The sequence below is a fragment of the Lipophrys pholis genome (genome assembly GCF_963383615.2).
Source record: "Lipophrys pholis genome assembly, chromosome: 13".
Taxonomy (NCBI): domain Eukaryota; kingdom Metazoa; phylum Chordata; class Actinopteri; order Blenniiformes; family Blenniidae; genus Lipophrys; species Lipophrys pholis.
This window is the reverse complement of record NC_137632.1, coordinates 6,015,577-6,030,336: the sequence shown is the minus strand read 5'-3', so window position 1 is coordinate 6,030,336 and position 14,760 is coordinate 6,015,577. Positions and strand designations below refer to the sequence as shown.

Below are 14,760 nucleotides of genomic sequence, written 5' to 3'. Positions count from 1 at the left end.
CACTCACACGCTGTAAAAGAAGCAAAATTGAATTCAAGCTATAAATCTGCTATTGGAAAATTGAATTTGGAAACCAGAACAAACAGTTCACCTCCCCCTCGTAAAAGTAAAATAAAACCTGCGTATGACAAGTAAATCAGATGTTTCCTTAAATAAATATTCTGCTTCAGGTTTTCATCACTCATCAAATCATATCATGCAAAACAAAAAAAATGCTTAAGTCTGAAATTTTGCATTTTAAAACACCCGATGGGATATTTTTCTTTTTTCTTCCCTCAGAGTATGAAGTCGTATCAACGACTAAAGGACCAAACGGGCAGCAGGTGTCGGTACTGACCACCAACCAGACGCACACAGCCGTGGAGAATCTCAAACCAGAGAGCAGGTATGCAGTTATTCTCACACAGACCTTTTGTTTTCCAGCTGCTCGGTGACTCTTGTTTAGTGTTCGAGGATAATCTGCAGGTTTGAGCATTTAAATCTTTGCTAAACAAACACTCTGTTCTGATTAGATCCAAACAATAGAGTTGCACTCAATAACACCGACGCTCTCCTGAAGCATATCTGCCGATTCACTTAAACTCTTGCACCCCTATTGCAGGGACTTGAGTTTGGTTTTGCACATTCAAAAGTGCCAAAGAGAGACACGAATCTGGGGGGATCTGGGTGGAGTGGGCCACAAGGCTTTTAATTAGATTTGAGCATCTGGAGTTCCAAAACTCACCAGAAGTCTCCCCTGGGCTGGATTTGTTCGACGGGCCATTGCCAGCACATCTGAATGCAGCACGTGGAATAACCATCAGCTCTTTGTGTGTTTGTGTGAACCCATTCTTAGCTGTCAAGAGCATGAAAGTATTATGCATCCCACCTCTGGAGAAAAAGTGTTCGGAACAAAAAGTCCTAAACGTACGCTTCTTTTGTCTTGGTGCGTGCGCGCTTGAAACTGTCCTGTTGGTTTCTGTTTACTTTCAGTTATGAATTCAAAGTGACACCGAAGAACGAGCTGGGAAGCGGCCCCTCCACGGAGCCTGTGTCTTTCAGCACCGAATCAGGCAAGTTTCATCGCCAGCGAATCACTCCTGCAGGTTGTGCTTGTACAGAAGAAGAGTCGTTAACTGCCTGAAAATGCCACTGTATATATTTCTTATCCGGCAGTGATCAGATACTTAGAGGCTCAGACGTCGGGCTATTAGACTATTGTGAGTCAAATCGCTCCAACATGGCGCTCAGGTCTGAATGATTAAGACTCGAGGGTCTCGTCAGCAAAGCAGATGACTTCTGAGGCTCGCTTCTGACACGTCCACCCGGCTGTCAGGGCGCTTTGAATGAAGCTCAATTTGCACCAATCACAAAGCTTCTGAAGTGCGTCTCTGAGCTGATCAGCTGTTGGGCTTTAACTCAAGATGACAACAAGCGAGTGGGGACTGTTTGACTCGCCTCGTTGGCCTCCTGCCCTCGTGCAATCAAAGCTCGGCCCTCTGGGGTTAAACAGTGTGAAAACGCTGCCAAAGAGACTCCGAGACGAGTCTGGGCTTTGTCTCTCAAGATCTCTCATGAGTGCGTGTTGATTCTGACTCATTTTGATGACATTATTAATTCGTGCCTCTCCCTGGTGTTCGCAGCGGATCCACGTGTGAGCGAATACGTCTCAGGTGAATTCAGTTTATTCCTTTCATCCACACATCCAAGCTCACTTGGGCTTGTTTTGATTCTCAGAAAAGTTCAGTTTTTAGATCCCGATCCGAACACGAGCAGCACATTAAAGCCTTCTTCTTCTTCTTCTTCTTCTTCTTCTTCTTTTCTTTTCTTTTTTTTTGTCATCTCAGGCAAAGACGCCATCTGGACTCAGTTCCCGTTCAAAGCCGATGCCTATTCTGAATGCAACGGGAAGCAGTACGTGAAGAGAACCTGGTACCGGAAGTTTGTGGGCATCCAGCTGTGCAACTCCCTGAGATACAAGATCTACCTGAGCGACTCGCTCAACGGTATGGACACACTGCTGGGGCCAAAAGCAATTTGGAAATCACCTGCGAAAACAGGATCTCAGACATGTTGGCAAGAATCTCCACGAACTCCCTTGATGTTGTTGGAAAGCGCTGCGTGTTCTGCAATGCCGTTACTGATTTAAGCTGAACTCGACCCAAAAATATCCCTTTATTGATGTCTTTCAAGGGCTTTGCTAAAAAGGACAACAAAAATGGTGGCGCAATCAAGGAGATTTTGTTGCACTAGTCTTGGTCAATGTTGATATTGGATTCGATTCCGTGAAGGACACGGTGCAGACTGCGTATAAAAACATAACGCCATTAACGATTGTTCAAGCTCTGAAACCTCATGAGCACTAACGGCGCTCATTAAAAAAATGCAACGCATTCCATATAGAAAGCATCGGATTCCATTAAACACAGAGTATATCTATGAAAAAAAATGAAAAGAAACTTTTAAAAATGCATCATATCAGAAACTTGTTCAGCACAAAACTCCTGAACCGCATGTGCTCAAATCTGTTTATATGCTGTGAGTATTTTGAGGAAACGCCAACAGTTTTAGACTTTTCAATCATGAAGTGCATCTTGATCTGCCAAAATACATGTGGAAAGCGGTGAAATCATATTTGGCCGCCAGAGTTGCCAAACGTACCCACACGCATCACTGCAACTGAAAACACACATACTTGTGTTTGTGGACGATGGCAGTTGAACCTTTATGAGACAGATCAGGACTAAGATTGTACGATAGTTTCAAGTCAGACATTGACAAAAACTAAAAATAAATGGAACTGAAAATAAAAATAAAAAGCAGGCTGGACTTTTTAACCATAAAGATTCTGTGTAGAACTTATTGTCACTGTGTAACTCAGGCCAGCGTGAAGAGAAGTGACCAGAAAACAGTACAGATGTTCAAATGTAGTTAGTAAACTACAACTAAAACTATCATGTGTGGTTGGTCTGAAATGTGTAATGCAGAAACATAAACATCGAAGTGTGTTTTGAACTATCTTTGTTTGGCTGTTTTTATTGTGTTTATCATTATATTAGAAGACAAAACAAATAATAGTACATTTTTTAACACAAAAACCGTCCATGTTTGTGCAGTTCAGAGTGAACTGGTTGTTTATTGTTTCCAAGTGGCTTCATGTTTCATTAAATTAGTTGCTTCGTCTAAATACAATACCCCCATTTAGACTATATCAGTGGTCTGCAGCCAGAGGCTCTTTAGACCCCCTCCATATCGCTTCCCAACTTCTTTTAAATCAACATTTTGATTTTATTTGCACATCCGACTCATTCTGAATAGGACTCTAATCTCCAATAATTGCAATGGTTAAAACTGCTAGGGAAGGCTTAAAAGATAGAAGAGCTAAAATGGCAAATGAGAAAAGTTAAAAGAAAGAAACCAAACCAAAAAATACAAAATGTCTAAAAGTCAAAACGGATTTAACTGCTAAAATAAAAACTGCTAAAACTACATGAACTCAAATTTGCATTTAAGGAACGAAAATGGAAAAATCACTAAAAGAGTCAAGTGGCTATCACACCTAAGGGGATGATTCATTTAGCTAAAATAATTTAATCAAATGTCTCCCGTTTTAGAATCTGAGTTGTGAATCTTTTTGCAAAACTGTTTTTTGGCTCCAGATAAATTTTATTTGGTGTAAAGTGGTAAAAATGATAGAAACATTGATTGGCACATCCACAGACTGAAAATATCTGAGCTCCCACATTTAGTTAGTAAACATTTTTTTTAATATTTTTTATTTATTTATTCATCCAGTCAGACAAAAACAACCATTATTTTTATTGTTGTATTGTGATTTCCCATTGGGAAGATGTTCTGTTTCCATTATTTAATCCTGGAGATCCCTAAATAACCTTTATACTATTGATTATGGAAGAGAGATTACTTCAGGCAGCATGTTGAGTTACCTTTGGGAATCCTACCTGAATTACAGTCTGGAGTTTTCTATCCACACAGAGGAATGTCACATGAAATTATTAAAATTGGAATTAAAATCCCAGTAACATTTGAGCACCTGGAGGATGAGCCAAGTGACCTTTTCCTAGGAATCAAAATAAATTACATTCATGTGTGTTTTTCATCTCCTCCCAGTCCAGAATGAACTTTGCTCTTGTTTTTTTTTCAACCTCGAGAAAATATCATTTCTATGCCATGTTTGTATTTTTGCAGGAAAGTTTTACAACATCGGCGACCAGACGGGCCACGGCGAGGACCACTGTCAGTTCGTGGACTCGTTCCTGGACGGTCGCACCGGCAGCCAGATGTTTGCTGACCAGTTACCAGGCAGACCAGGTACACGGCGACACGCTAAGCAGCTACAGTTCCATCTCCAATGAGAGCGACTCTGACGTGTCGTGGGTTTTTTGTTTTTTACAGGGTATTTCAGAGCGATGAGGCAGGAACCGGTGAACTTCGGGGAGATCGGTGGAAAGTCCCACGTGACTTACGTGGGCTGGTACGAGTGTGGCACGCCGATCCCCGGGAAGTGGTAAGACCTCCTCAGGGCGGCGCAGGACGGCGACTTCCTCCACGGCGAGGAAGATGATGGGCATCAACGACACCCGAGTCGGTCTGAAGGGAAGTGGGCCTTTCTTTTACGCTAACATGGACACTGTAGATGGCTCTGGCTGTTTGAACTCACCCCTCCTCACCCGGGTGGGAACCTTTACTGGACTATTAGGTGCCACAAGACACTCCCCGGAGTGCGTTTGTAACCACGTCACGTCTCTATTTATCAAACACGTCACGGCGGATGGAAGAATGCGGGAGTTTGGAGTGAAACCAAATCGTTGAATTTACAGTGATGGCAGAGAAAATGTTGGGAAGCTGGCTCCCAAAGTGTAATAACTTGTATGATAATATTTATCAAAAAGGATCGTTATTGAATTTTTCTGTGCGCTCAGGCTTTCAGAAAGAAAAAACAAAAAAAAAAAAACCCCAAAGTTCCAAATGCTTGTCCCGCATGTCAGTGAGCACACGAAGTGGTCACGTGTATACAAAGAAAGGTGGCGAAGATGCTTTCATTGTACATGTGAAGTGTAAAATACACACAGACATGCAGAATTGACCTTCTGCTGGCCCTAAGGGACTCAAAGCAGTTGCAGTTTGCACAGTATTAAACTTTTGTTCATATATGTATATGGTGTGAAATACAGCTGATTTACCAGGGATGATATAGTTTGATGCATTTCAGGTAAAAAGAAAAAAAAAAAATAGATCAAATGGCTTTTTGCTAAACGTTTGTATTGTGAGAAAGCCGAAGCTTGAGCCCAGCTTTTGTATGGGGCCACATGGAAACAAAAGAGTTTTGTATTTTTAATGCCAATGCAGTTGTGTCCTGTATTTTAAAAAGGAATAAAAAATATATATGAAAAATATGAATCACTGACGTTGAGTTTGTGTGCAAGAATAATGTTTTTTTTTTGGTTTATTTTCTTGAATGATGCTTGAAATACCGTTTCACAACTGAGCCGAGTTCTTTTGACATCCAGACTCGTCAAACTGCACCTGACTTTTGAAACAGGACGACACACTCAAATCAACATGGGCGGTTTACGTCAGACCCAGACTCTTCGGTACACATGGACTCTTCTAGACTGAACATTTTGTAATAAAGATGAATTCTTAATTCTTTGAGGCAGACTCTTTAAACAAAAACATTTCTTGAAACTTTTGACAGAAACAGCAATGCAAATGTTGCTCTACCAGCATGTTAAAGGGTTACACATTTTCCTCTATATGAGCCGGTTGATGGTGACGTTTGTTGCAGCCACAATCAAAGAGGATTTTCTAGTTGAGTTAAAGGAGTAATTTATGTACAATTCACTTTCTAAAGGTTTTCCAACAGTAATAATCGTCCCCACACCTGGAATGACGCCCCAGAAGTGAAGAAAGTCTGTCCTCTCTCTCCCTGGCTAGTTTCAGTTTTTAAAAAGTGTGTTAGGAAATCAAACCCTATATAGTGTCATCGGGGGTTTAGCCAATCACAATCAAGGTAGACCGCCCCTTTGACTCCTCCCACAATTAGGCAGCTCTGCTCTGGCACATGGCACCACGAGAGGAAGTACTTCCTCCTCCTCCCAAGATGGGCATGTGTGGGCGGAGCCAGTCCAGCTCACACAGACACAGCAGATTCTCAATGCAGCTCCTATGATCCAATATTCAAATGGCGAAAAAGCTGGATTTGGGGCAATAAAGTTTAAATACAACATTTTTGAACCAATGAGACCCATGGGAAATTGTTGAAAATCTATATAACTCCTTTAACAACTAGATCACACACAGAAACCTTCTGTTACTTATTTGCACATAAAACTCAGACAAAGAAAGCGAAACCTCTCAGAGTGAAGCGATGAATGAAGCCGCTGAGCGAGCCTGCTCTCCTCAGGCCACGAGGGTCAGTTTGTTTAAGACTCGCTCAAAAAAGTCTGATCTACACAGCTCAGTGTTTCAAACCATAACTTTCAAATATGTACAGTATTTTGGAAACAAGTGTGAGTTGGTTGTGCACAGCATCCTTAACTATTTCCAAAGTTATTTTAATACAACTGCTGTTTGCCTGGAATCTGGCAGCGACGTCAGGAAAGTTACTGAGCACCGATTCCAAGTAATTGGTTAGATCATCTTGTGTAAGACTACAAATTGTTGTTTGTAGAACTTGACGTGTTTTCTGGGTTTGCAGGCGTCACTTCAGTCATAAAAGGTGAGCTGGATGGTAAACCTCTTTAAAGTTTTAATTTAAGAATTAATTTCATAACATTATGACCCAATACTGTGTGTCAAGTCCCCTTGGATATCAAATACATTACAAACGTAACGCAAAGCCATCAGTGTTACAATAATGTGGGGGGACACACACACACACACACACACACACACACACACACACACACACACACACACACACACACACACACACACACACACACACACACACACACACACACACACACACACACACACACACACACACACACACACACGGTCGTTAACAACTCGGTGCGCTCCATTCTTCTCACTCAGAGACAGTTTTGACACGAAAAGACGAACCGCACACTCCCATGCCACATGTTCCATCCAACCACAAGCCACAGGCAGGAAAACAAAATAGAAATACCAGCATTACCACACTTTTCCAGATCTGGGTGGAGGAGAAAAGAGAACGAGACGAGGCCAAACTTAACAGAAGTGACTTCACAAAACGCCGAGAGAGAAAGAGCGTGGAGGCAAACGCCGAGACACGAGCAACACGATACCAAAACAGAGATAAAGACCGACTCCAACTGGGTCTCAATCATTTATTAGGTTCAAGAAAAAAAAAAAAGTTACAGTTTATACATAAACAACTAATCTCACGTGGAGGTGGAATCTGATATATTAGTAAAAACCAGTGATAAGAGAAAGAGAAAGGAAAATCAAGCCGAGCTGAAGGTGAGAAGAAGCCTTCATGTCTCCCGTCAGCCGTCACTTAGCTAGTGTTCCCAACATGGGGCAGTTTCATCGACACGTTAATACCAACACGGTGGCGAGCTTGATCAAATAAACAATCAACCAAAGACAAAAAAAAAAAAAAAAAAAGAAGAAGAAAGGACTGAGGGTAATTTTTCATTGAGATCGTGTCTGATGAGTGAGCAGCTGAGAGAGCGACGCTGATCTCGCTGCAGAAGATGAGCGGGACGACAAACGGTTTGTGCGACGGCCTGTTTGTCTCCCAGGTGTGCAAACGGATGGAGATACATTTCTACTACGGGTACAAGAGGGTCGACTGAGGGCGGAGGAGGAGGGGCAACTAAACACAAGGGGGCAAAACAGCAAGGCCAGAACAGAATATTGTGTTGGAGAGACGAAGTACAAACACTAACCATCAGACTGCAGGGGGGGGGGGGCAGGGTTGCTTGTCTTATATTTGGACTTGATATTTGAATGGGGGGGGGGTGCAGGGCGGTAGAGCTGCTCGTTGCACCCATTTCAAACAGTTGGAGCCACTGACAGGTTGGGGGTGGGGGAGGGGGTGGAGGGGGGTTGTATCAGTACCACCCGCTATCCTCTTTTACCGGTATCCTGGGCCTGGCTGGGTGTAGCCCTGGCCGTACGGGGGGCGGTTGCGGGCGTACGGGTTAGCCGCTCCGGGTGGAGGGGTGACAGTGCTGCCTGGAGGCGGGGTGTATCCTGGGCGGGGCTGGTACCCCGGCGCGGGCTGGGAGGCGGGCGGCAGGCTGTAGTTGGCGGGCTGGGAGGTCTGGGAGGTGTAGTTTTGGGGAGGGAAGGCTCCGGGGGGGTACTGCTGGGCGCCCTGAGGCGGATGTTGCGGCTGCTGCTGCCCGCCCTGGAAGCCTGCAGCCGGGGCCTGGCCGGGGGCTGCAGCCTGGGAGGAGGGAGGGGCGTAGCTCTGAAACTGCTGCTGCTGCTGGGGCTGAGGGGGGCCGGGCTGGGGGGCTCCAGGCTGAGGGCTGTATCCAGCTGAAGGAGGGACAAAGCCATTAATTAATACACAATGCAAATGCAATTTTCTTGCCATCCTGCTGAGTGTCGTTCTTACCAGGGTACTGCATGCCATACTGCTGCTGTGGGGGGGCGCCTGGCTGCTGGGGCGGGTACCCACCCGGAGCCTGGTACTGCTGGTACACCTGACCTGAAGAGGACACGACAAACCACATCAGTCAACATGAATTCAAACTGCGTAGCGAGTCATCTTACTTGTTCTCGCCTCTGAACAGGAAGCAGAAGTAAATAATTCTACTCCTTTAATCAGAAGCTCATATGGATTCACACTGAACACGTGATCACGATCCACTTTCTGGGATCCCTACATCATTCAAGCGACAAGTGGTCAGCTTTATCCCACACCAGCAGTTAATCTTGGAGGCAAATGGAATTAATCTATATATTTATCCCAAATACTCTGATGTCTGTTCTTTTACATCGGTTGATAAATCAAGTCATGTTCAATAAGACCAGGCCTTTTCAGAACGATGGGAAGTTTGAGTCTTTATATAAACTGGTTTAAATGTTTTAGTCCGGAGTGTTCAGACGTACGTGTAAACACGGCAGATTGAGATTATTACTATTCTGTCATTCCTCCCAGTTCAGGTCTCAACTGGCTCATTGGGAAACAAACTATAAGAGATGGAGGCCTTCGTTAAGTCTTTCTACATTTTACATGTGTGGCGTTATATTTAACTTGGTTCAAATGCACCTGAAGGAGAATGTCTGAGGCGGTTCATTCAAACCTGCGTGACGATACAAAGAAAACAACTGAACATTTTCAAGAAATGTAACTGCTGTTAGTCATCTGTCCTCTGTGGGTCAGACGGTTTTATTAAGAGAGCAGACATTTTAAAAGACAATAAGCAGGAATCACGAAGACGTCTGGACCAAACCTTCATCCAAAGTTATCACTGGTGGACTTCGAAAAAATGTTCTCCACGAAACCGTGTTTATTGTTCTCTCCACTACCAACATGAAATTTATGCAGAACACGGAGATATTTCAGGGTGTTCTGAGGTTTTGTAAAAAAAAATAAAAATAAAATAAAAGCATCAAATTTAAACTATTTCAGACTCCAGTTGGATTTCTCCTGCACGTCTCACTTTCACCGGGTGTAGAATTAATTGAGCCGCCAAGAGATGACTGCATTTGCACCTCGTCTCCTGATTTCCTTTACATTTTTTTCCAGGAGCGTCTAATTTGTCTGAGTGAGTGTAAACGGGCCGCCTGTATCTTCATGTAATCACCTGTGTGGACCGGAGAACACCGCCTCCACGGAGACATCTGCAAGCACTTTGCTCTGACTAGTTGTTCTCCGTCTCCCGGCGGAGCGGCACATTACAGTACGATTCAGCCGGGAGCTGCACTAAAGCTCGCGGGTGTCTGGGCAGACGTAAACGCACTGGTCGGCTCGCAGACACGACTCCCAACGTTCCTGCGTCACAACAAAGATGCTCGGTGTGCAGACGAGACTTCCTGCAGCTCCACGATGACTTCACCTGTCCACACCGCCGAGGTGCACGCAAGAGAAAAGGTCAGGGAGCCCTGAATGGCCACTCTGTTACAGCCTCTGGAGCATCATGTTGCTCTGCCAGACGGTTCACAGGAAAAACATCGAGCTCGACATGTGATGCCGTCACACGTTTTGATGTCTCTCCTTGTAATTCAGAAATTGTCATCAGGTTTTCCATTGAGTGCCTGAGTGCTCAGCAAACATGCAAAGACTTGGCAAACCTGAAGTCTTCCTAACAAGTCTCAGGAAGATCGAATCTGAATATCCTGTGCGATATTTGACTACAGTGGCGGCAGGAAAAGAGGGAAGGCGAAGCGGCGGGGAGCTTCGCTGGTTAGAACCGGTGCAATTCCTCGATGTTCCAGCGGTGAGACCGAGCGGAGCTGAAAGGAAACGTTGAACTTCCATCACAGAATGAGTTCACTGTGAGCCTCGTTAAACTCCAAAACAACTCCACCCAAATACAAGTTGTCAAAGAAAAGTTCATATTGAATTCCAACACATTCCACACAGTTGCAACCACTTCCTTGGCAAAACGTGAGCAAATATACTTCCCGCATGATCGGAGACGCTCGGGGCCAAACTTCTCGCGGCACAAAACCCGTCTGCCAGACAGCTGACGACTAAATACGTGAGGACAAGAGCACCTCTTGGGTGTCTTCTTTTCAACAGTGATATGGCAGCCATGTGTTATCGCACTGACAGCACCTTTAACACAAACATGACGGGCTTTACTGTGTGAAGGAGCATGTGTGTGAAATTGGCGTCTCCTCCCGTCGGGCTGCGCTGGGATCCATCACGGAGGTTATGCGAGAGACGGAGGAGGCGTGGCTGCCGGAGCTCTTTGGCTCCGTGTTTCAAAAGGTCAGCCAGCAGCAGAGGTGGACAGTAAACAACTACAAACTCTGTTGGAATATTCAGGAAGATGGTTCGAGTATCCGGCTTAAGTTTAGTTTTCAAACGCTTCCCTTTTTAAAAGTGCTTTGTTGCACAGCTTTGATTGGCCCAGTAGTCAGGATAAAGAACTGTGGTACACACTGCAAGTCTTCCTAAGATCAAGATTCATTTAAACTGACTTAAAGAGGGAAATATGCAACAGATCACCTCCTGCATCATGAACATAAACCCTTAAAAACGACAGAGCTACAAGTGATCCAGCCAACACTGATAATCCTGAGAACGAAGCACAATGAACAGTTTCAATCTATGGAAGACAAATTGCTTTAATAATGAGTAAAACTAAAATCTATAGCAGAGTTTATCACGCTGTGGGACAGATTTTCCATCGGGGTGCCAGAGAGCTGAGCACAAATGTAGGCGTTACAGTTACACTCTGCATGGGAAGACTTAGCAGATATTTCAAGTATCTACTGTAACTATGGAGAGAAGAGGTTTTATCACCTATTGAGTCCAACAGCTGGAAGCATTAATATCCTTTAATCTGAAAAACATTGAGAGGTCTGACATCCAAAAAAATTACGACTTGGCTCGAGACAAAGTATGTGTGGTGTGAGAGTCGGAGTGTGCGATGTGGTTCAACCTCTGCAAAGGAGGGGCCACTCTCCAATAAATAACAACAACAAATAACAACGTCCTCTAAAGGGCTACTTTTATACTTAAGTGTACATGTTCAAGGTGGAAAGCTTATCTTCATAAAGTGATTACATGAAGGAGGGTTGCTGTGGAGGTCCAAACCAAACATTTATTTATTGTTTCTTTAAAGAAAAAGCACAATATTAGATGGTTTATTTAATTGGCGGTTCTTTCTCTGTATCAGTACAAACTGAGCATCTTCAGTGACGAAGTTTAATAATGTCCACAACTTGTTAAAACTCTACATTTTCATGTCATTATTTGTTCTGATGGAAGTATGCACATGAAGTACTATCAGTGCTTCTACTTTCACCAGCTTCAGCGCAGGATAAATGTTTGCTTCCTCTGGTGATTAAGGGTGAAAACACCACTGAGGTGTCTTTGTAAAAGCACATTTTTTCAGGAGTAAAGAAAAAGAAAAAATCTCCTCAGAGAAATGACTCACTGAAAGAAAATATTCAGGCAAACTGACCTCTCGACATGCCTGCAGGAGGATTCCATGGGAGCTCGTTCCTATTTTTAAATAAATACTTTGCACCAAACGCACGTCTGCCCCTCTGTGAAGAGCCCCGAGCGAGCGTCCTCGCCGCTGTTACACGTGTTTAGTTTCTTTCTCACAGATGAAAATCATCATCGAGGGTCCGTATCGGCATCAAACGACAAGTTCAAATGTTTCACATCTGCTTATGAGTCCCATTAGCAACATTCTTATATCAACAACAAAGAAAAACTTCAGGCTCCCTTTAAAAAGCCACACACGCTCTTTAGCGTCCAGCCTCATATATGAGTTTTTATATATTCTGCTGAAGTGACAAAAGAAAAGAATAATGTGAGGGATGGGCGAACAGGAGGGGAGGCCTTTCAGGATTGGGTTTATAGTCTGTGTGTGCAGCCTTGGAAATTAAAAAAATAAATAAATAAAACTAGACTGAGGGGCAGATAAGGATACGACAAAGTGTTTCAGAGTCGGACATGCAGACGATCGTATCGGCCCACAGCTGCCAGTTTGGGGCATTATTACCACTATACATGTGATGTATCTGCACAGCCACATTAGATGCATTTCTTCAGTGACTTCACCTTATCTTCCTCCAAACCGAGTTGGACTGAAATTGAACTGAAGTGGCGCAATTCCACAATTCAGGCTTTTAAATGGGAACGATGTTGTAGCTGTAATTCTACAGCTACAACACACTACATGTTTAACAATATCAAGTTCCACACAGACTTCGGTACCCGGCAACACGTTTAAGCAACAGTGAGTCACCTGTGATACCACTTCTCTTGTCAGAAACTGCTCCACTACAGCAGATTTCAAAAGTTGGACATTTCAGTCGTTTATTTGAAGTTATTTGATGCCCCCATGAACATTTTAGTGGTTTTAATATGCAGATACTAGATATCTAACAAAATAAAGGTCAATCAAAAATCCTGTAAAAATTTTGGTTGATTGAAACTGTGAAGATTAAAAATAGTCCTTATCACAGCTTCCATTACTCACTTGCTCTTATAAAGAAATATCAAATGATTAGAACACCTTGCAATGGACTGATCTGACCTCATTATATCCCTGCAGATTCCAAAAGTCAATGGCAGGTACACCTGTGACCACTTTGTAACTCTGCTGCGTGTTTATCATTTACACGTGATGAAAACCACCAGAGCAAGAACGATGCAGCATAAAGCTGATACAGCATCAACAACTTGAAACCATTACCAGACAACAACAAAAAAATCCACAACAACATGTCCTTTGATTTTGTGCAGTAAGCATAACCAGACACCAGTTTATGTTCACATGCAGATGTTGGACCGATTTGTTAAAACTCGGTGATCGCAGCACTGCAGCGAGCAAAAAGTCTGTGGCTGAATCCTCCTGATGGACCAACTACTTCTCTAATAGGCACCGCGGGTTGCCCCGCCACTCTGATGAGGCCAAACCACAACTGTAAAAGAGGACGTACGCAACGCGTGCTAAGCTTCAGTTTTGCTGGTGCAATTGCTCAAAGAACAATTTATAGCCCTCACATGATGCATGTGCTTTACTCAGGTGGTTTCACTCCTGAGTGGGTCCAAACCACAAGTTAGAAAACAATCTCGCGCATATAAAACAACACAGAGTGAAAAACCTTCACCTCTGCGTCTCCACCTGTCGGGAGGTTTCTCTTCACAATAACAAGAGGCGAGCCAGAAAACGTTCAGACACTTGGATGCAGCACATGGGTAAGATTGGCATCTAAGACCACATCCCAACCGAGTGGGATTCTGCAGGGGTAATGAGCTGAAACGTGAATGATCTTACATTTGTTGATTCCAGTCCAGGCTGTTGCTTTCCAGGAAAATTATGACAAGGCCTCTTGTTGAGGTTGAGAAATATCAATTTCATAAATACCACACACCACATTCAAGGATAGATTTTAGTTCTAAATAGGGAAATTTCTTCATTTAAAAAAAAATAATCAAACTGCAGCTTCAGAAAGGATTGAGAACACCAAAAAAGGAAACAAGCGCACAGCACACGAAGATGGAAAACATGCCCAGAAAATGTCCAATATCGGCTCCAAACTTCTTTTCTTGTCATTTTAATTACCAGAAGCACATTGTTTAATGCTTTCTTCCCCTCTATTTACTCTATTCAGATCCAACCAATATTCTTTCAATAAAACAACATAAACTCAAACATATCTAAGAGGATCACTGGCAGGACAACACTGGCTCAGGCTGAATCAGAAGCTGCAGAATTAAATCTGCTTTTCAATAAGGGCAGGCCGAGAGGCAAAAACTTTACTGCGGATTTTCAACAAATCACAAAGTGCATCTTCCAAACCAGAAGTTACCAAGCTTGGAGTCCTGCTGATTTACAGAGTAAAGCTGCTGACCCACTCGCTGACCTCTGATTTGCCACAACAACATAGTGAAGGGAAAACGCTGGTGGACACACCCACTCTCAAATTAAAGCAGATGTGTCTTTGTTATCGTTTATCTACTTGCACATGTGCAGAACAAACAGTGAGTGGGACTGTAATGTGCATGTGCAGTTCCAGAAAAGATGCATCGGCGTGGAGGCCTGTGCATCATAAGGCCTGGAGGCCATACATCGCTCTTTGGATCTGCTTGACGGGCCTTCAGGGTGTCACTGGGAAATTCTG

The 14,760-nt window shown here is 43.6% G+C and overlaps 2 protein-coding genes across 14 annotated transcripts in view; one reads left to right on the top strand and one right to left on the bottom strand.

Moving 5' to 3' along the window:
- The window catches only part of abi3bpa (ABI family, member 3 (NESH) binding protein a), a 31,117-nt gene extending 25,812 nt beyond the window's left edge, over positions 1-5,305 (top strand). For all 13 annotated transcript variants that reach the window (XM_080479229.1, XM_080479222.1, XM_080479221.1 and 10 more), the window contains 6 exons: positions 280-385; positions 973-1,052; positions 1,623-1,652; positions 1,827-1,985; positions 4,189-4,311; positions 4,396-5,305. In XM_080479229.1, coding sequence (XP_080335355.1) covers positions 280-385; positions 973-1,052; positions 1,623-1,652; positions 1,827-1,985; positions 4,189-4,311; positions 4,396-4,511 — 614 coding nt within the window. In that variant the 3' untranslated portion in view covers positions 4,512-5,305. The remainder of the gene's footprint in view (positions 1-279; positions 386-972; positions 1,053-1,622; positions 1,653-1,826; positions 1,986-4,188; positions 4,312-4,395) is intronic.
- A 1,999-nt stretch (positions 5,306-7,304) lies between these two features.
- The window catches only part of tfg (trafficking from ER to golgi regulator), a 17,439-nt gene continuing 9,983 nt past the window's right edge, over positions 7,305-14,760 (bottom strand). Inside the window, exons 7-8 of the mRNA XM_080478001.1 lie at positions 8,558-8,650; positions 7,305-8,478 (exon numbers count right to left, since the gene is read on the bottom strand). Coding sequence (XP_080334127.1) covers positions 8,069-8,478; positions 8,558-8,650 — 503 coding nt within the window. The 3' untranslated portion in view covers positions 7,305-8,068. The remainder of the gene's footprint in view (positions 8,479-8,557; positions 8,651-14,760) is intronic.